Source organism: Chlorocebus sabaeus, chromosome 21, assembly GCF_047675955.1.
Source record: "Chlorocebus sabaeus isolate Y175 chromosome 21, mChlSab1.0.hap1, whole genome shotgun sequence".
NCBI classification, from domain to species: Eukaryota; Metazoa; Chordata; class Mammalia; order Primates; family Cercopithecidae; genus Chlorocebus; species Chlorocebus sabaeus.
Genome location: NC_132924.1, coordinates 101,553,773 through 101,581,421, shown reverse-complemented (window position 1 = coordinate 101,581,421; position 27,649 = coordinate 101,553,773). Strand labels below are relative to the sequence as shown.

At 44.4% G+C, this 27,649-nt stretch overlaps 1 protein-coding gene, 1 non-coding gene and 1 pseudogene across 2 annotated transcripts; 2 read left to right on the top strand and 1 right to left on the bottom strand.

Annotated features, from left to right (window-relative positions):
- Window positions 1-1,300: 1,300 nt before the first annotated feature.
- HILPDA (hypoxia inducible lipid droplet associated) lies at window positions 1,301-3,871 on the bottom strand. Its single transcript, XM_007982836.3, has 2 exons — window positions 3,674-3,871; window positions 1,301-2,525 (listed from the first exon to the last, which is right to left on the bottom strand). Exon 2 carries the CDS (start codon window positions 2,455-2,457, stop codon window positions 2,266-2,268), a length of 192 nt encoding a protein of 63 aa, XP_007981027.2. The 5' UTR covers window positions 2,458-2,525; window positions 3,674-3,871; the 3' UTR covers window positions 1,301-2,265.
- Window positions 3,872-3,914: 43 nt separating this feature from the next.
- Window positions 3,915-27,649, top strand: LOC119626209 (large ribosomal subunit protein eL37 pseudogene; annotated as a pseudogene).
- LOC119626393 (U7 small nuclear RNA) lies at window positions 17,460-17,521 on the top strand. The gene has a single exon (XR_005242560.1). It is a non-coding gene; the product is annotated as a U7 small nuclear RNA (small nuclear RNA).

Here is a 27,649-nt window from a genome sequence, read left to right as displayed (position 1 = left end):
AAGGGCCCTGCGCCATGGCATCCTCATTCCAGGACCTACACTAATGAACAGTTCCATAGGAAGCATTGCTGGTCACTGCAGAGGGAAAAAGAGGGCCTCGCAGATTTCTCCAGCACTGAAATGCTCTCATGTAGAAATAACGCAAGTCACTACCACTCACAGCTCATTGGCCAGAACTAATGACATGGCCCCATCCAACCACAAGGGGGTGGTGGCACACAGATCACTTCAATTAAACTAAACCACTTGGAGGAGAGACTTAAGGTATAGGCTCTTCAATTGAAGGTTCAAAAATACCCCAAATTAGAGGCATGAGAATAAGAAAACATATCAAATATAAGAATACGACTAGAAGAGGGTAACTACTGGCATATGAAACTCTGAAACCAGAGAGAAAAAGCCAAATATATTTTTGAGAGTAGTACTATGCTAACAAAGTAATAGTCATATAAACCCCGCCAGCCACAAGGGAACCAACTTACCATGTACCCAGAAGGTGGGAAACTGGAAATACTTGATAAATAACACTAGTGACAACCACAGTGCAATAAATGAAAATGATGCTTAACCCACAGGCTTCTAGGATAGTGACACTTTAAGAACACTCAGGAAGCAAAACTGGCTTAACAGAAGACACTATACTCCATTGTTTCATTTTAGCAAAAGCAAATCAAATTAATAAAATGATGCACATGCCCAGATGGGAGTGTAACTATATTGTCACAGGCAAAGGAGTGAATACAACTGTACATGGGACAGGGAGTACAAGAGTGGTGGATACAAGAAAAAAACAAAATAAAACAAAACAAAACAAAACAAAAAATCCCTCCAACTTTGAGTAAAGGCCAAGTTGCTTAGATCTGGGAGGGCAGAAATAATCATCTGTGTGGTGTAGACACTTTACCAACTGACTTTGAGAACAATCTGAATTAAGCATACTTTTTGGTGGGTAAAACATGCTGAAGAGTAGAGAAGAAAAAGCTCATGGCCTCCTGGACTGACAGTCCTCTTCGTCCCAGAGACTCAAGGAGAGGGACTGGAAGTGGTGATCACTTTTCTTCTTTACAGATCTAGTTATGACAGGCCTGCAATAGTTGTGGCCTAGACTCACACAACTGGTTGATACAGGGCAGACCCAACTGCCTCTGCCCCAACTTCAGAAGTCTATTGATAATTATGTTTAAACAAAGTGATTTAAGCACTTTCCTGCTCCAAAGTATTGAGATGTTAAACCTCAGGTCTAGAAATTAAGACCCTCCCTACCACAAATTTCAAGAACAGAAGTCAACATGACACACAGTAGAAATACATATTCCACTTTATTAATTAGAAAAAATCATTTAAGCCACATGGTGGCCACAATGTCCATAACTTGAGTAGGCTTTGGTATCCCACCTCCCCCTTCAGACCAATACACACTATGTTGGAGGAAGGACTTTAAAATGTAAAACAATGAGAAATGGGCACTGAACACTCCATCCTCTCCCTCCCAAGACCCCACCCACACACCTCTTCAACTGCTATCCAAACATGGAGGAGCTCTTGTGGAAGAGAGGCTGAACACCAAATAATTGAGCGTAAGACATTCAAGACTAAAGGAATCCCTGGCAGATGTTTAGGAAGCAGGGTTGAAAACATCACCATCTCCCAAAAGTTGAAGTTGGGACATCTAAGAGATGTCAGAGCCATACTGCTGAGAAAAGCACAGCATACACCAGACCCTGGGGTAAGCTTCTGCGAGGTAAGGGCGAGATCAACCTATCTCACGGCCATAAGCAATCCATTCCCACCAGTGCATTAAACAGGCCTTTTCTTTTCTTTTTTTTTTTTTGAGATGGAGTCTTTTGCTCTGTGGCCCAGGCTGGGTACAGCAGTACGATCTCAACTCACTGTAACCTCTGCCCCTGGGTTCAAGAAATTCTCCTGCCTCAGCCTCCCAAATAGTTGGGATTACAGGCCTCTGCCACCACACCCAGCTAGTAGAGACGGGGTTTCGCCATGTTGGCGAGGCTGGTCTCGAACTCCTGACCTCAGGTGATCCACCCACCTCAGCCTCCCAAAGTGCTAGGATTACAGGCATGAGTGACCGGCCTAAACAGGCCTTGTCCAGGCAATGAGCATCCAGTTAGGCAGGTCCTTCAAGGCCTAGTAATAGTTAGTTCTCTGGTTATACTGGTGCTCAGCCTGCCTGCTAGGAAGGGGATTCCCTTCTGGACATGTGTAGGTCAGTGTTCCAAAATATGGCCAGCACAGAAGGAGGTCTTATCACATGCTTCTGGATGGATGGTCTGGAAGGCCCTTGGTGGGTTCTGTATTGGCTAGTTGGCTTCTGGTGGTCCACGAGGTCCCAGGCGATGGGTTCTCTAGTAAGCCCTCTAGGGACTCCATCACTCTAACGAAGATGGAGAGTAGCGTCAGCACCACACCTAAGAGGTAGAGGTTCAACATATGCTTCATGGCTGAAAGGACCCTACTCTTCTGCAGAGAAGCACAGCTGCCTTCTCCTTCTGAAAGGCCTCTGAACCCTGAGGAAAAAGAGGAAAGGATTAATCTATAGCCTTTTAGGGGTATGCATGCATCCAGCCCTGACTCTTCTGTCCTCTCACAGGGCACAGGGACCAGGGGATGTTCTTGCACAGCAACTCTCCAAGAATATTTTACATTGCAAACTTCATGGCTACGGAATCAGTCTTGCTTCTTGGACTAATTCAAGAACACTTCTTAAAACACTGACTTTCTTAGGCCAGGAGCGGTGGCTCACGTCTGTAATCCCAGCACTTTGGGAGGCCGAGGCGAGTGGATCACCTGAGGTCAGGAGTTCGAGACCAGCCTGACCAACATGGTGAAACCCTGTCTCTACTACAAATACAAAAATTAGCCGGGTGTGGTGGCACATGCCTGTAATCCCAGCTACTCGGGAGGCTGAGGCAGAATCGCTTGAACCCGGGAGGCAGAGGTTGCAGTGAGCCAAGATTGCGCCATTGCACTCCAGCCTGGGCGACAAAAGCGAAACTCCGTCTCAAAAACAAACTTTTACTTTCTTGAAAACTTTGTTCCTGCAAGGCACAATGCACAACCCCTGTGCTACAGTGCAGGTATCAGTCACTTTCCTGAAATAGGCCCAGTCCTTTTGCAGGGGGGTGGTGGGTAATGGGAAATACAAGAACATGCCCCAGAGAAAGCAACCTGCCTAGAAGTCTCTCCTACATCACAGACTAGAGTTAACTAAACTTTCTGCAAGTCCAAATAACTCTTCGAGGGTCCAATCTATCAAATTCATTTATTTAACAAACATACCATGAATATCTTCAATGTGTTAGGTACCCTGGAATATACTAGGGCCACATGGAAAACCTTATAGACAAAGGGTAGTTACCACGCAACACGCTAAGTGTTGGGACAGGAAGGAGATGGTGAAGGTGCTTTGGGAGGGCATGGCAGGGATGCCTAACTCAGCACCGGTGGGCATGGGATGGGCCACGTGGATCCTAGTTAGGGCCACCTCAGGACAAAACAGGGCTGACGGCTGACTGGGGACCCTGGATGGCGGGGGGTAGGGGGTGAGGACAGAGGCTCCCGGCGGCGCACCCCAGCCCTGGAACGCGAGGCTGCTAGCCCGGTCAGCACTCTGGCGATGGGGGTGGGGAGCCGGGGAAGCCCACGGGCCGCTCACCTCCGGAGGAAGAACAGGGAGTGGGTCGCCGGCTGTAGCAGCAGGTCGTGCAAGAGTCGGGAGGAAAGTCGGTTACTAAGCAGCAGCGCAGAAGCTTCCCGCCACAAAACTCACTGGAGACAAAAGCGCGGTCACCCGCAGAGCGCCGAGCAAAGCCACCGAGCCTCCACCCCTTATAGCCGCGGGCCCGCCCCCCGAGGGCACGCGCAAGCGCACTGGAGGCCGCACGCACGCACCGGGACGCACACGCCAGGTCGCACGTCCGCGGCCCCGCCCCGCGGGCGACGGGGTTTGGGGACTGTCCGAGGTGCTCTCCCGCGGAGCTGTTTCCAAAAGTACACGTCGTGTGGTTTTGAGTCATTGTGTTCTGGAGTGAGACGAGGCGTATGTATTAATCTCGACTGCCATCTCTGCTGTAGAAAACATTTGAAGGAGTCAGAGAGCACATATCCCTCGTCCCCAGTAGGTGAAAATCACCGACGGCCTGGGTGTCGGTGAAGCCCTGCAGTGGAGGGTGGGTTCTTCCCCAGAGATTTCGGCAAGCGCTAAATTGTCAGAGAGCACCAGACCCCTACCCACTCGTTATTTTCTTCAAGGACTGAAGAGCGGGTTTTGTTTCACTTCATAGAGGTACCAAGATTCCAAATCCCGAGTTTCAGTTGCCATCGGTATCTCTGGAATGGTGAGGCCCTTGTGCACCACATTAAGCTCTGCAAGCTCTACTTTCTATGAGAGTTTGTCGTGTCGTTTAAGAAAACGTGAAATACTCCTGGCCCTGGTGTGGGATCCTAACTGCATATGGGCAAGTCATTTGATATTTAAATGGGCCTCAGTTTTCTCATCTATAATGAAGACATTGGCCACTTTTTTCTTCTTTGTTTTTCTCCTTTTTTTTTTTTTTTTTTTTCTTGTTGTGTTGCCCAGGCTGGTCTCGAACTCCTGATCTCAAGCCATCCTCCCACCTCGGCCTCCCAAAGTGCTGGGGCTACAGGCGTGAGTCACTGCGCCCGGCCGCTAGATGATTTTTAAGGGTGCTTTCGGCTTGAACTAAAGAACCAGGAGGTCACAGACCAGCCTTATGTCCAGATTTGGGGGCTGGGCTGCCTTACTAAGCACCCCCCACCCACTCAGCCAAGACTGTGCGGTCTGTCTTGAGAGCACGCAACCGGGGATCTCCGAAAGTAGAGTCCCGGAGAGACACTGGGAATGGGGAGGACCCCCGGGAAGGGATGTACAGGCCGCGGAAAGGAAGGCCACTGGTGGCTTTAGAACTGGCGGTTCCGTGTACCCGGGTCAAGTTCCCGTGCCGGATGGGAAAGAACCCTGTGACTTTCCACATCTCAGCGAGCTCGGCGGGCTCTGCTGAACAAGAGCTGTTGGACGGGAAGGGAGGAGCCAATCCCCACTGCGACCTTTCTCCTCCTTTCCTGGCTGGCTGGCTGTGGTCTCTCGGGAATGAGGGGGTGGGGAAGCCGGGAAAGCAGAAGGTTGGGGCTGGAGGCCTGCTGGCAGGCAGGCAGACATTTGGAACCAACTTTCCTGCTCAGTCCGCAGAACTTTTGGTCCTTCGCTATACCAGAGTTTCGTCTGTTTTTTTGCTTGACTCTGTGACCCTTCTCTCACACTGTTATTAAATAGGTCTCAAGCTGCGAAATCAGTGCCAGATCCAAACGCCACTACTTTGCCAGGTGAAGGCCTTGGGCGAACCCTTTAACCTTCTTGTAATTTGGTTTCCTCAGCTGTTATGTGAGATCGTAACAGTCTTAGCCTGGATATTAAATGAATTAATCCATATAAAGCACTTAGAACAATGCCTGGCGCATAGAAAACATTCCATGAGTGTTAGCATTATCTGTATCATCAACTACAAAATTCCCAGTGAGGGGTTTTGCTCATTAGGAGCGTAGGCTTGGTGAATGAATGTGGGAATTCTACAATGACCCTTTGGGTTCTACTTAGTTTGAATTCTAAATTTATACTTCACACAGCTGGAAGAAGGGATGGGCACCTCTCCAACAATTCTTTCTCCCCATATTCACTGCCACTGTCTAAAGGTCATGCCAGTTGGAAATAAGAAGAATTTGGGTGAGGGCAGCTCTATGCTTTTCCATCTGTCAGCTACAAATGTAGCTAACTGCATCAGGATTTAGTCCTGCTTTCAACACCTTGGCCAGGCTAACTGACCCCTTTGAATTTTAGTTTCTTAATCTGTAAAATGAGGAAAATAATCTGTGAAACAGGGTTGTTGTGAGGGTTGGAAATAATGCACATAAAGAGTATGTCATGTATGCTCAATAAATAGTAGCTATTATTTTGCTGAAAAGTGTAAAGCCAGATTCTTGTTCTAAATAAGCTTGTCACCTGGTTGAGTAAACAAGACCTGAATAAGATAAGATAACTAACAACCCAAGGCAGTGTGGGGTAGAGCTTAGAAGTAAGTACCTAACTAGGGTAGTAATGTTTTGCTTGGGGAACTGGGATTTTAACATTCACTATGGTTATTTAAAAAAAAAAAAAAGAGCCGAGCGTGGTGGCTCGCGCCTGTAATCCCAGCACTTTGAGAGGCTGAGGCAGGCAGATCGCCTGATGTCGTGAGTTCGAGACCAGGCTGACCAACATGGAGAAACCCCATCTCTACTAAAAATATAAAATTAGCCAGGCATAGTGGGACATGCCTGTAATCCCAGCTACTCGGGAGGCCAAGGCAGGAGAATCACCTGAACCTGGGAGGCAGAGGTTGCACTGAGCCGTGATCAAGCCATTGCACTCCAGCCTGGGCAACAAGAGCGAAACTCCATCTCAAAAAAAAAAAAAAAAAAAAAAAGAGAGTGGAAACAAAATAATCATTCTTCAAGTAACTGATATGTGCTGAACATTTTGCTAAATGCTTTACATGTATTATTTAATTTTTCTTCTTTTTTTTTTTTTTTAGATGGAGTCTCGCTCTGCCGCCCAGGCTGGAGTGCAGTGGCACGATCTTGGCTCACTGCAATCTCTGCCTCCCAGGTTCACGCCATTCTCCTGCCTCAGCCTCCCGAGTAGCTGGGACTGTAGGCGCTCGCCACCACACCCAGCTAATTTTTTGTATTCTTTAGTAGAGACGGGGTGTCACTGTGTTAGCCAGGATGGTCTCGATCTCCTGACCTCGTAATCCACCCACCTCGGCTTCCCAAAGTGCTAGGATTACAGGCGTGAGCCACCACTCCCGGCCTATTCAATTTTTCTAATGATGCTATGAGGTAGGTATTATTGCCTCTCTTCTTTATTTGTTGTTGTTATTGTTGTTGAGAAAGGGTCTCACTCTGTTTTCCAGACTGGAGTATAGTGGCATGATCACTGCTGACTGCAGCCTTGACTTACTGGGCTCAAGCTATCCTCCCACCTCAGCCTCCTGAGTAGCTGGGACTACAGGCAAACATCACCACACCCAGCTACTTACTTTCTTTCTTTCTTTCTTTCTTTCTTTCTTTCTTTCTTTCTTTCTTTCTTTCTTTCTCTCTCTCTCTCTCTTTCTTTCTTTCTTTCTTTTCTTTCACTCGTTCTTTCTTTCTCTCTCTCTCTTTTCCTTTCTTTTCTTTCCTTTCTTTCTTTCTTTTTTTTTTTTTGTAGAGATGGGGTCTCTCCATGCTGCCCTGACTGGCCTCAAACTCATGAGCTCTAGCAGTCCTCCCACCTCAGCCTCCCAAAGTGCTGGGATTACATGTGTGAGCCACCGTACCCAACCTTCTTTATTTGTTAACTATGCTTTTTCCTCCAGAGGAAGAAGAGACTTTCTTCACCTAGTCTTTTACTCATCTTTCACATCTCAATTCAAACGTATTTCCTCTGGTCACCCTTGCTGACCCTCAGGCCCTGTTCCAGGCTCCAGTGGCAGGATAGACATTTCTCTCCCAATGTGTTACTTTGGCCTTAGTTGTATTAATGTCTGCATCCCTTCAAAAGCCTGAAAAGTCAGTGAAAGGAGTGTTTGGTCTGATTTTGTTTCCATTCCATCTCCAGCAGCTAGCACGAAATAGTAGGCTTTTGATAAATATTGATTGATTGAAGGAATAAATGAATGAATATTTTACCCAGTATCTTCAGTGAGTACCTATTGTTTCACCAAGGAAAGGTAGATAAGGGCCCCAAGACAAGCCGTTTTCAGGCTCTACCTCCTCCTTGGAACTGCAACCAAGGAAAGCTTTTTATAAGCTGCCCTTCCCCCAAAGCCCCTAAAAAGAAGTGATTCTGAAGTCAACCCACACAAGAGTACCATACTAAGAACACAAGTATTTTCACAAATTTGATCTTATCATCCAGTGTTCATTTAAAGAACATGTACTTACATTTCTGGTAAGTATAAACTGGTACATTCTGTATGGAAATCAATTTGTCAGTAATTGTTTCCCAGACCCCTGCTTTTTTTAAAAAAAACACTTCAAGACCATTGCGGTGTTAAAAAAGACCACTGAGTACCATTTGGCAATATCTGTAAAAAGAAAAGCATACACATGCCCTTTAGCCCAGAATTCCTTTTTTAGGATTTATCCTTACAGACTTCCACATGTAGAGAATGGAGTATGTAAAGTTGTTGTTACAGCACTGTTTGTGATAGTAAAAGACTGGAAAAAACAGCCCATTGATAGAGAACTGGTTAAATAAAAGGTGGTGCATTCATTCAGACAGTGAATTACCATAAAGCCAGAAAAAAGAGATAAGTTCCGTACTTATCGACAAGATCTCTACAATATATTGTTAAATGAAAAGGGTATATAGTATGTGTACGGTATGCTACAGTTTATGTTAAAATGAACATAAAAAATAGAATACAATGAGACACCACCTCACACTCACTAGGATGGCTATAACACAAACAAGCAAAAAAACCCAGAAAAGAACAAATGTTGATGAAAATGTAGAGAAAATAGAACCCTCATACGTTGCTGTTAGAATGTAAAATAGTGCAGCTGCTTTAGAATAGTTGCTCAAAAAGTTAAACATAGAATTACCATATGATCCAGCAGTTTTGCTCCTAAATATATATCCAGGTGAACTGAAGATGTATGTTCACACACAAATGCTTATACACAAATGTTCATAGCAGCATTATTCATAATAACCAAAAAAGTAGAAACAACCCAAATATCCATCAACTGACTAAAGGATAAACAAAATGTGATACAATGGAATATTATTCAGCCATAAAAAATGAAGTATTGACACATGCTATAATATGGATGCACCTTGAACACATTATGCTAAGTGAAAGAAACCAGAAACATTAGGGCACATATTGTATGATTCCACTCATGTGAAATGTCAGAATAGGCAAATCCAGGGCCGGGCATAGTGGCTCCCACCTGTAATCCCAGCACTTGGAGGATCCCAGCACAGAGACCAAGGTGAGCAGATCACTGGAGGTGAGGAGTTTGAGACCAGCCTGCTAACATGGTGAAACCCTGCCTCTACAAAAAAAAAAACAAACAAAAATTAGCCGGGCATGATGGTGCTGACCTGTAGTCTCACCTACTTGGGAAGCTGAGACAGGAAAATTGCTTGAACCCAGGAGGCAGAGGTTGCAGTGAGCTGAGATCACACCACTGTACTCCAGCCCGGGCAACAGAGTGAGACTGTCTTAAAAAAAAAAAAAAAAAAGGGAAAATCCACAGAGACAGAAAGTAGGTAAGTGGTTGCCAGGGGCTGGTGGAGAGGGAACTGGGGAATGACTGCTAGTAGGTACAGGGTGGTTTTTTTTGGTGTGTGGGCTGTCCATGAAATGTTCTAAAATTAGACAGTGCTGACAGTTATACAATTATACAAGTCTGTGAATATACTTAACCATTGAATTGCATACTTTAAAATGGTGGATTTTGATATGTGAACTATATCTAAATAAAGTCATTTTTTTTAAAGGAGGGCAAGTTGAAGACATCTTCAGATGACAAACAAAAGCAGAGTTAGCTGCCATAGGCCCTTACCATGGAAACTACTGAAGAATGAACCTAAGACACAAGAAAACTGAACCCAAAAGGAAATAGGGAAATGCAAGAAAAAATGGTAAGGAAATATTTACAAAACATATGGATGTATCTAAACAAATTATGACTATGCAAAACTATTTTTAGTAATAATGGTTGATTTGGAAAAGTAACAATAACAAGATAAACTTAAAAATTGGTAAACATTTCAGATGGGAACAGTGAGCAAAGATAAAATTTAATATGTTTTTATTTGGAAGGAAAGTAAATATTGATTAATTTTAGACTTTTTTTTTTTTTTTTTTCAGACAGAGTCTTGCTGTATTGCCCAGGCTGTAGTACAGTGGTATGATCTTAGCTCACTGCAACCTCCACCTCCTAGGTTCAAGCAATCCTCCTGCCTCAGTCCCCCTAGTAGCTGGGATTACAGGCATGTGCCACCATGCCCAGCTAACTTTTATATATATATTTTTAGTAGAAACAGGGTTTCACCATGTTGGCCAGGCTACTCTTAAACTCCCGGCCTCAGGTGATCCATCCGCCTCAGCCTCCCAAAGTGCTGGGATTACAAGGTGTGAGCCACCACGCCTGGCCTTTTTTTTTTTTGAGACAGAGTCTTGGTCTTGTCACCCAGGCTGGAATGCAGTGGTGCAATCTCAGCTCACTGCAACCTCTGCCTCCCAGGTTCAAGTGATTCTCCTGCCTCAGCCTCCCGAGTAGCTGGGATTACAGGCGCCTACCACCACGCCCAGCTAAATTTTGTATTCTTAGTAGAGATGGGGTTTCACCATGTTGGCCAGGCTGCTCCCAAACTCCCGACCTCAAGTGATCTACTTGAAGTGATCCACTGCCTCAGCCTCACAAAGTGCTGGGATTACAGGTGTAAGCCACCATGCCCAGCCAATTTTAGACTTTTAAGTCCGTATATTAAAATGTTAAGAGTTGGTTGGGCACAGTGGCTCACGCCTATAATCCCAGAACTTTGGTAGGCCAAGGCGGGTGGATTAGTTGAGGTCAGGAGTTTAAGACCAACCTTATTAAATAAATAAATATATTTATATTTATTATTATTTTTTATTTTTTTGAGACAGAGTCTCACTCTGTCACCCAGGCTGGAGTGCAGTGGTGTGATCTCAGCTCATTGCAACTTCCGCCTTCCGGGTTCAAGCGATTCTCCTGCCTCAACCTCCTGAGTAGCTGATCTACAGGTGCCAGCCACCACACCCAGCTAATGTTTGTATTTTTTTTAGTAGAGATGGGGTTTTACCACGTTGGCCAGGCTGGTCTCAAACTCCTGACCTCAGGTGATCCACCTGCCTCAGCCTCCCAAAGTGCTGAGATTACAGGCATGAGCCACCGCGCCCGGCCAAAAAAAATTAAAATGTTAAGGGTAGCTCTTCCTCTTCCTTCCCTTCCTGTACAATTCAGTCTTCAAGCCAGTAGGTAAAATAGTACAAAGTGTCTACAATGAAGAGGAGAACCGGTGGCCCAGAGCGGAATGTCACTTTTATTCACTATTATGTCCTCAGTGTCTGAAACATGTTCACTCAATATTTGGCTTGCTCTGTCACTTCTTCTGGACTCTGATCAAATGTTGTTTCTCAGGGAGGCTTTCCTAATCATTTCATGTACAGCAACACTCAACACCTACTCTTCTCCTTTACCCTGTTTTATTTTTTCTTCATAGTACTCAACACTATTTTATATTTATTTGTTGATTATCTGTCTTCCTCCGCTAGAATGTAGCTCCTTGAGAACAAGGACTCAGACTATTGTGTCAATTACTGTGTTCCTAAACCCAGAACAGTGCCTTCCATGTAGTACATGCTCAACAAATATTGTTGAATGAATGAATCATGTTTGTGTATCTGAGATATTTTATTTTATTTTATTTTATTTTTATTTTTATTTTTTTTTGAGATGGAGTCTCGCTCTGTCGCCCAGGCTGGAGTTCAGTGGCCAGATCTCAGCTCACTGCAAGCTCCGCCTCCCGGGTTCACGCCATTCTCCTGCCTCAGCCTCCCGAGTAGCTGGGACTACAGGCGCCTGCCACCTCGCCCAGCTAGTTTTTTGTGTTTCTTTTTTTAGTAGAGACGGGGTGTCACCGTGTTAGCCAGGATGGTCTTGATCTCCTGACCTCGTGATCCGCCCGTCTCGGCCTCCCAAAGTGCTGGGATTACAGGCTTGAGCCATCGCACCCGGCCCTGAGATATTTTATAACCGGAAGGAACATGCCAAGCATGGTGGCTGACGCCTGTAATCTCAGCACTTTGGGAAGCTGATGTGGGAGCATTGCTTGAGCCTAAGAGTTCAAGACCAGCCTAGGCAACATGACAAGACCCTGTCTCAAAAAAAAATTAATAATAATAACGGAGCAGCTGATCAATTTCTAATTCTATCTATTGATGTTTGTTGCACAGCATTTTTACAATGATCATCTCTGGGTGATATGATAATGAACTCCTTTTTTCCTCCTATTTTCTCCCATGTGCATCTGTTACTTTTACCATCAAAGAAAAAAATTAAAATTTACTAACATTTTGTAAATTTACAGCTTGAGCAACATGGTGACAATGAAGGGAAAACAAACACAGGAGTTTGGATGGGGAAATTGGGTCAAGAGCTTGGAGCAGCTAGTGGGAAGTGGGAGTGGAGTGGGAGGGCCTGGCAGTATGGCACCAGAGGAAGGTGCCCACAGAGAGTTGGCCCTGGAAGATGGGCAGAGGGCAAACAAGGCAAGCAGTGACTTCTTCACCTCCCACCTGAGCCAGCAACCTAAATTCTGAGTCTGGTTGTGGCACTAACTAACCACTCACCTGGGGCCAGTCACTTCTTCAGGCCTCAGTTTCCTCATCTGTGAAGCACAGGGCTGAGGGAGACAAGCTGTCTCTCTCAGAGCCTTTCTACCTAAGAGGCGGGTGGTCCTAGAACCTGCACTGAGAAGCTGTGGTGTGGGTGGCGGACTCCCACCAACACAGCAGGCCTCTGCTCTCAAGCTCTGTTTGGGAAATACTGGATGAACAATGTGGAATAGGAGAAAAACAGTATTCAAAACTATATGGGCCCTTTAAGTTAACCATGATAAATACATAGAGAGAGAGAGAGAGAGACTGACAGTATATCTACTCTTAAATAGTAACATTTTTTACTGGGCAGGGTCCTCTTATTCTTTAGTCACAATAAGCACAGTTCCTGGGGCCTAGAGACTTTTCAAGGACTCTCAAACATATTTGAGATATAGAAAACAAAATATATTGACTTCCAAAAAATTTAAATGACAAAACTAAAATTCACAAACATTTAATCAAAGGTCTGCAAAATATATGTTAACTAGACAGTTTCTTTTTTTTTTTTTTTTTTTGAGACTGAGTTTCGCTCTGTCACCCAGGCTAGAGTGCAGTGGCACGATCGCGGCTCACTGCAACCTCCACCTCCCAGGTTAAAGCAATTCTCCTGCCTCAGCCTCTTGAGTAGCTGGGATTACAGCTGCCTATCACCACGTCTGGCTAATTTTTTTGTATTTTTAATAGAGATGGGGTTTCACCATGTTGGCCAGGCTGGTTTTGAACTCTTGGCCTCAAGTGATCCGCCCGCCTCAGCCTCCCAATGTGCAAGGATCACAGGCATGAGCCACCGCGCCTGGCCAACTAGACAGTTTCAACTAGCATAGTAACTTCAGATGTGAGATGTGGGCTCATCTTTACATGATGGAGTATCCTATAGGAGGCATATCCGGGGCCTGTGGAAGTAAAGTGAGAATGGGGTGGATTATGGAGGTTTGATAGTTTCCTGAGTTTCAATTTTTCTACTATGAGCATGTATTATGAGAAGAAGAAAAAGTATTCAATGAATGTTTTGAAAAAGTATGTAAATAAAAAAACCTTAGGAAAGATTTGGGGTGAAGAAGTCCCTATTTTCTCATCTCAATAAAGGCTTGGGGACAGTCCTCTGTCTTATGGAGTTAATTAGAATCAAAAAGGAAACTCACTGGAGACATGTATTTAAGAGTTTACTCATTCTGTGCTGTTCTCCAAGTTATTTCCATTTAGCAGTTTAGGATAAATCTGTGTATTGACACATTGCTCTCTTTTTCCTTCATGGAACTATAAAATCATTGAATGTTAGAACATAGAGGGAGCCTTCCTCCTTGCTGTCACCTTCTCTTGGTGGTCACAGTGGGCTCTCTGAGCATGGGAGAGCCCAGGTTAGCCGCAAAAGGGCCAGGGTCAAATGAGCTCCATTGCTGCCTGGTAGATGGCGGAGGTGCTACCAGAGGAGACAGGTGTCTTGCTCCTGGCAGGGAGGCAGAGTCTGAGTCTATGGGTTGGGAGACAATGGGGTTCTCCTGGTGTCTATGCTGTTGTCATTCACAATTACAACAGCTGCTCTTCCCTCTGCTGCATGTGTTCACTGACACATGCCCTACCTATACACACATGTGTGTGCACATGGGCACATTTTCTCTCCGCCTAGACAGCTGGCACCTCTCCCCCAGACACAGATGCCCAGACATTTCTGCCGCCAGCCAACTCACTCCGTGGCTCTGCTCCAACTCGGCTAGAGCAGGGCAGGGGGCTGTTCCTGCTGCCTCTTATCTTAGCCAAGAAGGACAGTGGCTGCTGTCGGGAGAGGGGGTAATGAGGGGTAGAGGACAACTGGTCTTTGAGGAGACTCCCACCCTTTTTTCCTTCTCCCAGTTACCCCTCCTCCTTTGGCTAAAGGACTGGAGAAAAAGCTGTTCAGGGCTGGGCGCAGTGGCTCAAGCCTGTAATCCCAGCACTTTGGGAGGCCAAGACGGGCAGATCACAAGGTCAGGAGATCGAGACCATCCTGGCTAACCCGGTGAAACCCCGTCTCTACTAAAAAATACAAAAAACTAGTCGGGTGAGGTGGCGGGCGCCTGTAGTCCCAGCTACTCGGGAGGCTGAGGCAGGAGAATGGTGTAAACCCGAAAGGCGGAGCTTGCAGTGAGCTGAGATCCGGCCACTGCTCTCCAGTTTGGGCGACAGAGCGAGACTCCGTCTCAAAAAAAAAAAAAAAAAAAAAGAAAAAGCTGTCCAGTCAGAATCCCTCCTGTCAACAATGAAGGCTCAAAGCCCTACCCACACCGAACCCCTCAGCCCCTCGCCTAACAGATCCTGAAAGTCAGCTATAACTGTTGGTGTCTCAGGCTCCCAGCTCTCCCATTTGACCCTGAAAACCTCCCCAGTCCCCCATCCTGGGTTCTTTTGCATATTGGAGTATCACATGCTGATACGGCGTTCGATGTTTATACCTCTCAGTTTATAAGCATGTTCCGTCTAGAGAATGTCTTGTATATTTTCTTAAAAGTTCTTACCAGGGACTCCAAAGGGGGTCCCTTTTGAAAAACTACTCACTGAGTGCAGTGTTCACTGTTCGGGTGATGGGTTCACTAGAAACCCGTTATGCAATATACTCATGTAACAAACTGCACATGTACCCACTGAATCCAAAATAATTTTTTTTTTTTTTTGAAACGGAGTCTTGCTCTGTCACCTAGGCTGGAGTGCAGTGGTGTGATCTTGGCTCACTACAACCTGTGCCTCCTGGGTTCAAGTGATTCTTCTGCCTCAGCTTCCTGAGTAGCTGTGATTACAGGCACCTGCCACCATGCCTGGCTGATTTTTATATTTTTAGTAGAGACAGGGTTTTGCCATGTTGGCCAGGATGATCTCAAACTCCTGACCCCAAGTGATCCACCCGCCTTGGCTTCCCAAAGTGTTGGGATTACAGGTGTGAGCCACCGCATTCGGCCAAAATAAAATTTTAAAAATGTATTGTAAGCATCATCCTTATTCATTGATCATCTCTGTTAGTTAATTATTTCCTTTAACTTTGAGAGGGTTGTTTTAAGATTTAAATATATATTTGCTTCTCAGTCTGTGCCTTGTGCAAACTAGATACTCAGTTGTTATCAGTGGACCAATCTATTACTCACATGCACTAAAGATCAGTAAACCAGGCTGGGTTCAGTGGCTCACGCCTGTAATCCCAGCACTTTGGGAGGCCAAGGCAGTTGGATTACCTGAGGTCATGAGCTTGAGACCAGCCTGGCCAACATAGTGAAACCCCATCTCTAGTAAAAATACAAAAATTAGCTGGGTGTGGTGGCACACGCTTGTAGTCCCAGCTGCTCGGGAGGCTGAGGCAGGAGAATCACTTGAACCCGGGAGACAGAGGTTGCAGTGAGCTGAGGTTGCGCCACTGCACTCCAGCCTGGGTGACAGAGCGAGACTCTGTCTCAAAAAAAAAAAAAAAAAAAAAAAATCAGCAAGCCAACCCCACCCATGAGCTAACTAAATTCTCCAGCTAGACTGAGCCTGCCTATCCCACCTATATCATCAAATTCAGCCTCAGCCACTGCCCAGCCTGGGGCATTGGGCAAACTTCTTCGCTTCTCTAGCCTTAGGATCCTTGTGAAAACAGACTGAGCTTGATAATGGCTCTAAGCATTCCTTGTAGCCGATTAGATTCTATAACTAAGTGCTTTTATAGAGTCTTTGTAGCCTCGGTTCCTCAGCCTTCTGGAATTAAATCACCATTGTCCCTTGCCACTTCTCTATCTGTACAACAGGGAGAAATCAGAGAGAAGGAGGAATAGAGGGTTGTGGAGAATCTTCCTTCATAGCAAAGAAAATGAGCAGCCTGGGTACTAGCTCTAAAAGGGAATTCTACCCAAAATAAGGAGCTCAGTGCATCATGGGATATATACTGCCCGAGGGGCTCTGAGTATGTAAATCCGGACAGGTATGTGTATATTAGGGCAAATGTGTGTACCCTAGGAACCTTTGCACCTGTCAGTGACCTCAGGCCTGTTGATGTTCTCGTTGTTCATGTGACTCCTGGTACCCCGAGGGCCTGGGCCTGGTTGTGCGCTGCTTTCACAGCCTCCTGGGGTAGGTCTGTGAGTCAGGAGGCATGTGACTCTTGGTGGTTGTGTGTACCTGAGACTGTGTGTTGGCCTCATCACTGCAGGAAGTTCAGGTTCTTTGGTTGGCTTAGTGAATTACCCAGGAAACAGTAGACATGGGCTGGCTGAGCTCCCTTATGTTTTCCAAGCCAAGGAAGGAGGGAAATGCCGTTCCTGCCCTCCTAAAGGTCAGCATACTCTTCCCACAAAGGGGGCACACTATGAAAAGTCACCCTTGTCTCCTGAGGATGAGGCTTCACTTATGAGGCCCCTAGGGGGATGTGTGTAAAGCCAAAGTCATTCCAAGATCTGGAGACAGGGAAAAGGCCGGTAACCAAGCACAGTAACCAGGTCTGCAGTTGGCTAAGCCCCAGAGTCACATCACCTGGAAAAGCTATTTTTATGTGCCAGACAAGACTGAGAAGTTGCCGCTGTCATCAGAGCCCAGGTTTCCCCTAACCTTGTCCCAGAGGCTGGGCCACTGTGACCCACCCATCAGGGAAGAACAGAGAGCTGGCCTTGCTCCAGGTAGGCCCTTTCCCTTCTCCTCCTCCTCTAGCTCTTTCCCCAACTCTGCTGTTGGGAGACTGCTGTCTACCTGTAGAGTTGGATTTCCTCCTCAAAGGGTAGCTTCCCAGCAAAGCCACATTCCTACTTCCAAAGCAGGGAGCTCATCAGTGTATACTTCCGGATTTTTCTGTCTACTTTCCCTAACTTGGGACATCTGATCGTTCTGCCAGGCCATGCAGCAGTTCCTTTCCTGTCCTCCTGTGCATCTGAAAAAGGCTTAAGCCAGCTCTGCAGCTGAGCCCTTTGCATTTTCTAAGTCCCCCTTCACATACCTGAGGTCTGCTTGTCTTCATATGGTCTCCGATGTACTCTTGGAAAATTAATATGTTAGTGTTACAGCTCTTTGAGAATTTGTCTAGCAGGTCTTTGGGTCTTCACTGGAAAGCCCCTAAAAAAATTAACATGTTAAATTCCAGGAAAGGCATCTCTCTATTAGCCCCCACTTATTCTTTCATTTATTCATTCTGCATTTATTTAGCATTATCATTTTTCTATTGAAGATTTCATGCTTTTCTTATCTATTTCCCAAGTTCCTAATATATTAAGAAATTGATGCCGGGCGCGGTGGCTCACACCTGTAATCCCAGCACTTTGGGAGGCCGAGGTGAGTGGATCACGAGGTCAGGAGTTCAAGACCAGTCTGGCCAACATGGTGAAACCCCGTCTCTACTAAAAATACAAAAAAATTAGCCAGGCGTGGTGGCACGTGCCTGTAATGCCAGCTACTCCAGAGGCTGAGGCAGATAATTGCTTAAAACTTGGAGGGGCAGAGGTTGCCGTGAGCCAAGATCACGCCACTGCCCTCCAGCCTGGGCAACACAGCGAGACTCCATCTCAAAAAAAAAAAAGAAAGAAAGAAATTGAGACCTTGTTATTGTACTTACGAAAATATTTCCCTGCCTATTTGCTTTTAGTTTTTTTGTTTTGTTTTGTTTTGTTTTTCTTTGAGACAGAGTCTCACTCTGTCACCCAAGCTGGAGTGCAGTGGCATGATCTCAGCTCACTGCAACCTCTGCCTCCTGGGTTCAAGCAATTCTCCTGTCTCAGCCTCCTGAGTAGCTGGGAGTGCAGGTGAGTGCCATGATACCAGCCAATTTTTGTATTTTTCGTAGAGATGGGGTTTCACCATGCCAGGCTGGTCTCAAACTCCTGACCTCAAGTGATCCATCTGCCTTGGCCTCCCAAAGTGTTGGGATTACAGGCGTGAGCCACCATGCCCGGCTGCTTTTAGTTTTTTGTAAATAATTTTTACTATTTAGTAGTAGAGATTGGGTCTTGCTGTGTTACCCAGATTGGTCTTGAATTCCTGGGTTCAAGCAGTCCTCCTGCCTCAGCCTCCCAAAGTGCTGGGATTACAGGCATGAGCCAAAACACCTGGCCTATTTGCTTTCAATTTTGTTTATGACTATTTTCTTCTTTTTCATGGTCATTTATTCAACAACTATTGATTAAATGTCAACTATGAAAAACCCACTGGGCAAGGCATTTTGGAAACTGAACTACTTGCCTTTAGGACACTTCTTCCCTCCTACCTCTTAATTATTTAACTGATAGATCTGAAAGCTTGATAGTATCATCACACCCTTAGATGACAAGGCTCTGGGCCTTATCACTCAAATCACTTAAGTTTATATATGACTCGCATATAATAAAAGTTAAAAATTAATAAAAATGGCCAGGCGCAGTGGCTCACGTCTGTAATCTCAGCACTTTGGGAGGCCAAGGTGGGCGGATCACCTGAGGTCAGGAGCTCGAGAGCAGCCTGACCAACATGGTGAAACCCCGTCTTTACTAAAAATACAAAAATTAGCTGGGCATGGTGGCAGATGCCTGTAATCCCAGCTACTCAGGAGGCTGAGGCAGGAGAATTGCTTGAACCCAGGAGGTGGAGGTTGTAGTGAGCTGAGATCATGCCACTGCACTCCAGCCTGGGCAACAAGAGTGAAACTCCGTCTCCAAAAAAATAAAATTAATACAAATACACTATATAATATATACAGTTACAATAACTCAAATTAGTTAAAAAATCACACGAAATTAATGAACACTTATTAATTAACTTCAATTTATTAAATTACAGAGAGAAATAAACCTGCCAGGCCTTGTGCTTATTGGTTAGTGAGTGTTTTCTTTTCTCTGTACAAAAGTCTGTTTGGGGACCGAAAAGACAACAGAAAGTAGCCTGAAGGTGTAGAATCTGAGCTGGGGGAAGTGCCTAGGGAATTGCAGAGGCAAGTGTCACCAAGCTCCAATAGCCTGCTGTCCTCACTGTCCCCTGCAAGAAGAGACACACTAAGAGAACCAGATTTCTCACGCTGGCATTTCAGGGCATCTTGATTAAAAAAGTAGTGACTTCCAGGACAAACAGACGTGAGTTCAAAGCCAGCCCCACACTCTCTGACTGGATGACCTTGCGTGAGTAACTTAATCTTCCTGGGCCTCAGTATTCGCATCAGTTTTCTCTCAATGTGATGTTGAGACACTCCCCGTAGGAGTGTTTTGAAGATGAAATGAAATTATTCAGGCAAAGCAGTTGGACATTGTTTGGCACTGAAGCTCAACAAATGTTATTTCTATTTTATTATTATTATCACCACTATTATTATTATCCTATGTTGTGTGCCAGAGGCTGTGCTGGGTGCTGGAAATGCAGCAATGAATAGGACACATGGTCCCTGCCCCATCCCACCTCCAGGGATCTGATTGATCAAAGGAAGCTGAGTTTTTCAGCACCAAACTCAGCCTCATTACACACATGGTCTTATTATATCCCTTCCTGAATTGTCTTTTTGAGAAAAGACACTTTAAATCAAGGAAAATTTTAGACTATGAATTATTTGAAGCCAAAAATTTAACTTAATTCTTTCTCCACTAAAGAGTACAATAATACATATTTAGAACACTAATGAGTCCTAATAATCTCTTCTATATGTAGAAGGCTGTCAGTCCCCCAAGTACTTTCATACTCATTTCCTCCTGGAAAACAATTAAGTTAGAGAAACAGACATTTTAGAAAAATTACATAATGGAGAAGTGTTAATAGAGCCGCCTATGAAGTTGTGATACCTAGAAGATTCTACAAAAACAGAATTCAACTAGATATATACTTTGTTTAACTTTTTATTATGGAGAATTTAGATCATACACAAAAGTAGACAGATGAGCAGAATAGCTTACAGGTATCCAATCTTCAGCCACCAGCAACCCTATGACCAATTCTGCCCCGTTCACACACACGTGTGCTTTCCCCGCGCCTGTGTTATTTGAAGAACATCCTATACAGCCTGTCAATTCAGCTGGGAATATCTGGTATGCATCTGTAAAAGCTGAAGATTTGAGGCTGGGTGCCGTCGCTCATGCCTGTAATCCCAGCACTTTGGGAGGCCAAGACGGGAGGCTCGCTTGAACCCAGGAGCTCGAGACCAACCCAGGCAACATTGGAAGACCTCATCTCTACAAACAAATTAAAAAATGAGCTGGGCCTGGTGGCAGGTACCTGTAGTCCCAGCTACTCAGGAGGCTGAGGCAGGAGGATAGCTTGAGCCAGGGAGGTTGAGGCTGCAGTGAGCTGTAATTGCACCACGGCACTCCAGCCTGAGTGACACAAAAAGAACTTATCTCAGAAAAAAAAAATCAAAAAATAAATAAAGTTTACACATTTTTAACAAAGCTAAAACACTGTTACCCAGCTAAAATATCAATAGCAATTCCTAATACCATCAAACAATATTCAAGTTTCTAATTGTTTCATAAAAGGACACCATTTTAATATCTGCAAGTGGGTTGTGGTTCTAAGAAAAGGAAACATAGGTAAAAGTAAAGAATTCAGTTGAATTGCAACCTCTTTAAGAGCAAATAAATTCTCCTTTGTATTCATTTAGAATGTTTGTGTTTCTTTTTACTGTTTTAAACAAAGCTGCAATGAATATCTTTATACTTACATTTTTGTATGCTTGCCCAATTATTTCCTTAAGAGTAACACCTATGAGTAAAAGCCAGAAGGCATGCCTTTGTTTTTTTATTTTGTTTTATTTTTGAGACAGGATCTCACTCTGTCACCTAGGCTGGAGTGCAATGATGCTATCATGGCTTGTTGCAGTCTCGATCTCCTGAGCTCAAGCGATCTTCCCATCTTACCCTCCCAAATAGCTGGTACCACAAGCACACCACCACTCCTGATACTTTTGTTCTTTTATTTTTATTTTTTGTAGAGACGGGTCTCATCATGTTGCCCAGGCTGATCTTGAACTCCTGGGCCCAAGCCATCTTCTTGCCTCGGCCTCCCAAAGTGTTGAGATTACAGGTATGAGCCACTACAGACAGCCAGCACACTTTTAAGGCTCTTGTTCCATACTGTGAAATAGCCTTCCTAGGCACACTGTGTGAAAGCGCCCATTTTCTTTTGTTCCATGCACACATAGTCCTAATAGTATTCTCTTTATTTGCAAATGAGGATATGGAGTGGGGGGCACTGGATTAGGGTGGGCCCTAATCCAATGTGACTGGTGTCCTTATAAGAGGAGGAAAATTTGAACAGACAGAGGGAAGATGGCCATGTGGTGCCAGAGGCAGAGAATTAGAGTTAGGGTGCCATGAGCCAAGGAGTGTGTGGAGACACCAGAAGCTTTAAAAAACAAGGAAGGATCCTCCCCTAGTTGGCAGCATGGCCCTGCCAATGCCCTGATTTCAAACTTCCAGCCTCCAGAACAGTGAGAGAATAAATTTATATTGTTATAAATCACCTAATTTGTGATACTTTATTACCACTGCCCTAGGAAACTAATACAGGTGGAGCGGAGTGGTTTGTAAAATAGGGAGGGGAAAGGATTTCTTGACACCATCTACACATTTGCTGGGGATATGTCAGACTAACTCCTTTTAGGACACCAGAAGGCTGTGTTGGATCATGGGGAAGGGATGGGAAGAAGGCAGGCAGATAGTGCTATAGGACACTAGCTACCACAAAGGTGATAAGAATGGATGTCCTCTGGACTTCTAGGGGTACAGGATATCTGGGAGCAGACCAGGGTGAGCTGGGAGCAGAGGTGCAAGGGACCAGAAGAAACAAGGCTTCGGAAGAGCAGCTCCCTCATCAGTTTTACCCAGGGAGTAATTTTGGGTACAGGCCACACTCCTAGATTCCCCTAAGGCACAAATTTCTACTCTTCTCACACCAACAACTCTTTTTTGAGATGGGGTCTTGCCCTGTCACCTAGGCCAGAGTGCAGTGGTGCCATCATAGCTCACTGCAGCCTTGAACTCCACAACTCAAGGGATCCTCCCACCTCAGCCTCTTGAGTAGTTGGGACTACAAGCATGCGCTACCATGCCCAGCTAATTTTTTTATTTTTTATTTTTGTAGAGACTGGGTCTCTCTATGTTGTCCAGGCTGTTTCAAACCCCTGAGCTCAAGTGGTCCTTCTACCTTGGCCTCCCAAAGTGTTGGGACTACAGGCGTGAGCCATGCAATGGGCCTATACTTTTTAGATTCCATACAAAGGAATACTATTCTGGACATTTCATATAAATGAATAATTTAATATATGACCTTTTGTGTCTAGTTTTGTTAATGGATGGTACCGTGTAGTTCCTGGCTCTTGGTGTCCCAAACAAAGAACTGGACGTGACACAGATAGCATAGCAAAGCAGCAAAAATTTGTTATGCTTAGTAACACTCCCAGAGAGGAGAGAGCAGGCTGACCAGTGAGTGGTATCAGTCCCAGTTTGTTACATTTCATGGCCTTTTATATGTTTTTTTTTTCTTCCACTTGCTCAACCTTACTTTATCTCTTGACCAAATTGCTTTTCTTTACTTTTATTTTTTTGTGACCAAATTGCTACTGCAAGTCCTTATTTTTCTTATCTTGCATGTTTCAACTCACTGCTTACTCCCTTTTGTACATACTGCTTATTCCCTTATTTTGTGTATTCTACTTCTGCTATTTTGCATGTTTTGCTTTTGCTACTGATTAAGCTAGCTTATGTCCAAGGATCCGCTTCACCCCCAACTTACTCTGCTATTCTCTTGCCTCAGTTTCTTCCAACTTGCACAATGTTTTCAAGTTTCATCTATGTTGTAGCTTGTATCAGAATTTCATTCGTGTCCAAGTAATATTCTGTTGTATGGATATACCATATTTTATTATCCATTCATCAATTGATGGACATTTGGATTAGTTTTCACCCTATTATGAATAAAGCTGATATGAATATTTGTGTACATGTTTTTGTGTAGATATATGTTTTCAGTTCTCTTGGGTCTACAACTAGGAGTAGAACTGCTGGGTTATATGGTATCTCTGTGTTTAATATTTTGAGGAATTGCCAAACTGTTTTCCAGAGTGGCTGCATCATTCTGTAATTCTACCAGCAATATAGAAAGGTTCCAATTTCCCCACGTCCTGTCAACACTTGTTATTGTCTTTACTTTTTTAAATTTTAGCCAGCCTGGTGGTTGTTAAGTAGTATCTCATTGTGGATTTCATTTGTATTTCCCTAATGACTAATGATGTTGAACATCTTTTTATCAGTATATTGGCTATTTGTAAGCCTCCTTTGGAGAAATGTCTATTCAAATCCTTCACCCAGTTGTAGCCGGGCATGGTCGTGGGCACCTGTAATCCCAGCTACTTGAGAGACTGAGGCAGGAGAATTGCTTGAACCTGGGAGGCAGAAGCTGCAGTGAGCCGAGATCACCACACTGCACTCCAGCCTGGGTGATGGAAAAAAAAAAAAAAAGTGGCTGGGCACAATGGCTCACGCCTGTAATCCCAGCACTTTGGGAGGCTGAAGTGAGTGGATCGCCAGAGGTCAGGAGTTCAAGACCACCCTGGCCAACATAGTGAAACCCCATCTCTACTAAATATACAAAAATTAGCTGGGCATGGTGGCGGGCACCTGTAATCCCAGCTGCAAGGGAGGCTGAGGCAGGAGAACTGCTTGAACCTGGGAGGTGGAGGTTGCAGTGAGCCGAGATTGTGCCATTGCATTCCAGCCTGGGCAACAAGAGCAAAACTCCATCTCAAAAAAAAAAAAAAAAAATTCTGTGCTTATTTTCAAATCAGGTTATATGTCTTTTTATTTTTCAGTTGTAGAAGTTCTTTATATATTCTGGATACAACTCCCTTATCAGATACATGATTTGCAAATACTTCTCCCATTCGATAGGTCCCCTTGCTTTTAAATGTTATCTTGACTAAGTATAAAATTCTAGTTTGCTAGTTATTTACTTTTTTTTTTTTTTTTTGAAACAGGGTTTTCGCTCTGTTGCCCAGGCTGAATTGTAGTTGTGTGATCTCAGCTCACTGCAACCTCTGCCTCCCAGGTTCAAGCAATCCTCCCACCTCAGCCTCCCAGGTAGCTGGGACTACAGGCATGCTCCACCATGCCTGGCTAATATTTTTTTTTTTTGGTAGACAAGGGGTTTCATCATGTTGCCCAGGCTGTTCTCAAACTCCTGGGCTCAAACAAGCTGCCTGCTTCAGCCTCCCAAAGTGCTGGGATTACAGGTGTGAGCTCCCATGCCCGACCTGTTATTTACTCTTATACATTGAAAAATATTATTCCTTTGTCATCTAGCTTCCTTGATGATAGAAGTTGAGGGTTTCATGTCATTCATTGCTTCTGGACAATTCTCAGCCACTATCTCTTAGAATATTGCCTCTCTCTATTCTATTTTCTCCTTTCAGTACTTCAATTGGATGCATGTTCATCTTACTCAGTCTGGTCTTCATGTCTCTTAATATTTCCTTCATATTTTCCAAGTTGTTGTCCCTCTCTGCTTCATTCTGTGTAACTTTTTAGATCTTGTGGGGGAGGGGGTTTGGCTTGTTTCATTTTTGTATTTTTTTTGGTTCACTAATTCTGTCTTCCATCCTGTCTAATCTGCTGTTTAACTTGCCCATTGAGTTTTTAATTTTGATTATTATGGCTTTCAGTTTTAGATGTTCTATTGATTTATTTTTTCAAATGTCTCTCATCTGTTTTGATAGCATATAGCCCCTTTGTCATGTTTTCAGTTTATTTTTATTTTTCTGTAAACATTTTTTAAATTCTTATTTTTTACTTTATACCTAATAATTCTGTTATAGGAAAATAGAAAGGATATTATGCAGCTGTTTCTTGGGTATGCTGGCATTTGCTCATGTAGGCTTGTTGCTGCGTGATTTATTTTTTGCATTTGAGCTTTCCTTGTCCAAACTTTTTGTGTGGGAATCATACGTAGCCTGGGTTAACTGTAGCTCCTCTAGAGAAGCTTTGTGCAAAGCTTCTTCAAGGAACTAACAATCCACCGCTAATGTTTGTTCATGTTTGATCTTGTGTTTGCCCAGACCAGGCACAGTACTCATTCTGTTTGCAAATACACCTGAAGCCCAGGATTGCAAATTCTCAGTGGAAATGTTTTTTCAGGTCCAGAATTATGACTGAAGCAGATACATTTTCCCTTTCTCCTCCTCCTTTTGCTGATGGCCAGATTTCTCCTGGTCCACTCCTCCTTGAGAGCAAAGCGCTTGAGGGCCCCAGCTTTATGCCAGGCTTTGGTTATCAATGTTACTCAACAGCCGCCCCCTCTCCCCCAACCCGCAGCCACAGCTTCAGGGTTCTCATTTCTTTGCTTTGTTTTTTTGTTTGTTGTCCCTGTAGCTTTCCCTTCCTCCTCCGCCCTCAAGCTCTGCTATGCATTTAAAGGAATGTTTGTCATGCTTTAGGTGTTTGGTATTGGGAATACTGTCTGATTATCTAGTTCCTATACTGCCTGAAATTGAATCCAGGGGGAAATAGTACAGATACACAAGCAGATAATTTCTAGTGTTCTCAGCCCCACTGGAGCCCGTTATGGATCCATGTGCTTCAGAAGATAACCAGACAAGATCAGGCTTTCAGGGTGGTATGGCTGTAGACAGAAGATGAGTTAATCAGATAATGGAATTCCTATGCTATTAGATAATTGATGTATGACCTCTCTGGGTAAATTAGAACCTTGACCCAATCAGAATGCATTAGTTGTATTTTTTTTAATGTTTTTAAATTTTTATTTATTGAGACAGGGTCTCAGTGTTGCCCAGTCAGGTCTTGAACTTCTGAGCTCAAGTGATCCTCCTGCCTTGGCCTCCCAAAGTGTTGGGATTACAGGTGTGCGTCACCACACCCAGCTGTATTTATTTATTTATTTATTTATTTATTTATTTATTTATTTTATGTACTTACTTACTTTTAGAGACAGGGTAGGTATCTCTCTGTTGCTCAGGCTGGAGTGCAGTGGTGTAATCATAACTTGCTGCACCCTCAACCTCCTGGGCTCCAGTGATCCTCCTGAGACAGTGCCCTGCCCCACTCCCAGTAGCTGGAACTACAGGTACGTACCACTGTGCCCAGCTAATTAAATTTTTTGTTTGTAGAGACAGGGTCTCGCTTGGTTGCACAAGCTGGTCTCAAACTCCTAGCCTCAAGTGTTCCTCCCACTTCAGCCTCCCAAAGCACTGGGATTACAGGTGTGAACCACTACAGCAGCCTAGATAGAATGCATGATTTTTAAGAGGGATTATATAGGTTGGCTGTGTCCCCACCCAAGTCTTATCTTGAATTGTAGTTCCCATAATCCCCATGTGTCCTGGGATGGACCTGGTGGGAGGTAATTGAATCATGGGGCAGTTACCCCCATGCTGCTGTTCTCGAGATAGTGAGTGAGTCCTCATGAGATCTGATGGTTTTCTTACGGGCTTCTCCCGCCCTTTGTTCTGCACTTCTTGCTGCCACCATGTGAAGAAGGATGTGTTTGCTTCCCCTTCCACCATGATTGTAAGTTTCCTGAGGCATCCGCAGCCATGAAGAACTGTGAGTCAATTAAACCTCTTTATAAATTACCCAGTCTCCAGCCATTCTTTACAGCTCTTTATAGCGGTGTGAGAAGGACTAACAAGGGGTTTGAAGATGGGTAATCAGTGCTAAATCTTGCAAATGGCCAGGAGGAGGGATGTTAGTGACAAAGGTTTGTTTTTCCGAGACCCTTCAATCAATCACCCTCATGCTTAATTTTCCTACATGGAGCTTTAGGGGAAGCCATGAGGAATATGGTTTCTGACACATAGTAAGTGTTCAGTAAATATTTGCTGACCAGATATAGTGGAAGTGCCTTATCTTCTAGTCTGTTTGGCCTCAGCTGCAGAAGTGAGATGAAGGGAATGTCATCGTTTGGGAAGCATCACAATAAGACACACAAGTTGTGCCACCACTATGGCTCTAAGGCCTACCACCTCCAGAAGATGACCTGTGGCAAATGTGGCTGCCCTGCCAAACACAGGAGGAAGTATAACTGGGTGCCAAGGCTAAACAGTGAAATACCACCAGGACTGGTTGAATGAGACACCTAAAAATTGTTTGCCGCAGATTGAGGCCAGATTCTGAAAAGGAACAACACCTAAACCCAAGAGGGCAGCTGTTGCAGCATCCAGTTCATCTTAAGAATTTCAGTGATTAGTCATGTGATAAATGTTCTAGTTTAAAAAATAAATAAATAAA

What these genes read in the sequence shown, in the direction of transcription:
- HILPDA (XM_007982836.3), bottom strand. Translation starts at nt 2,457, where the DNA reads ATGAAGCATATGTTGAACCTCTACCTCTTAGGTGTGGTGCTGACGCTA.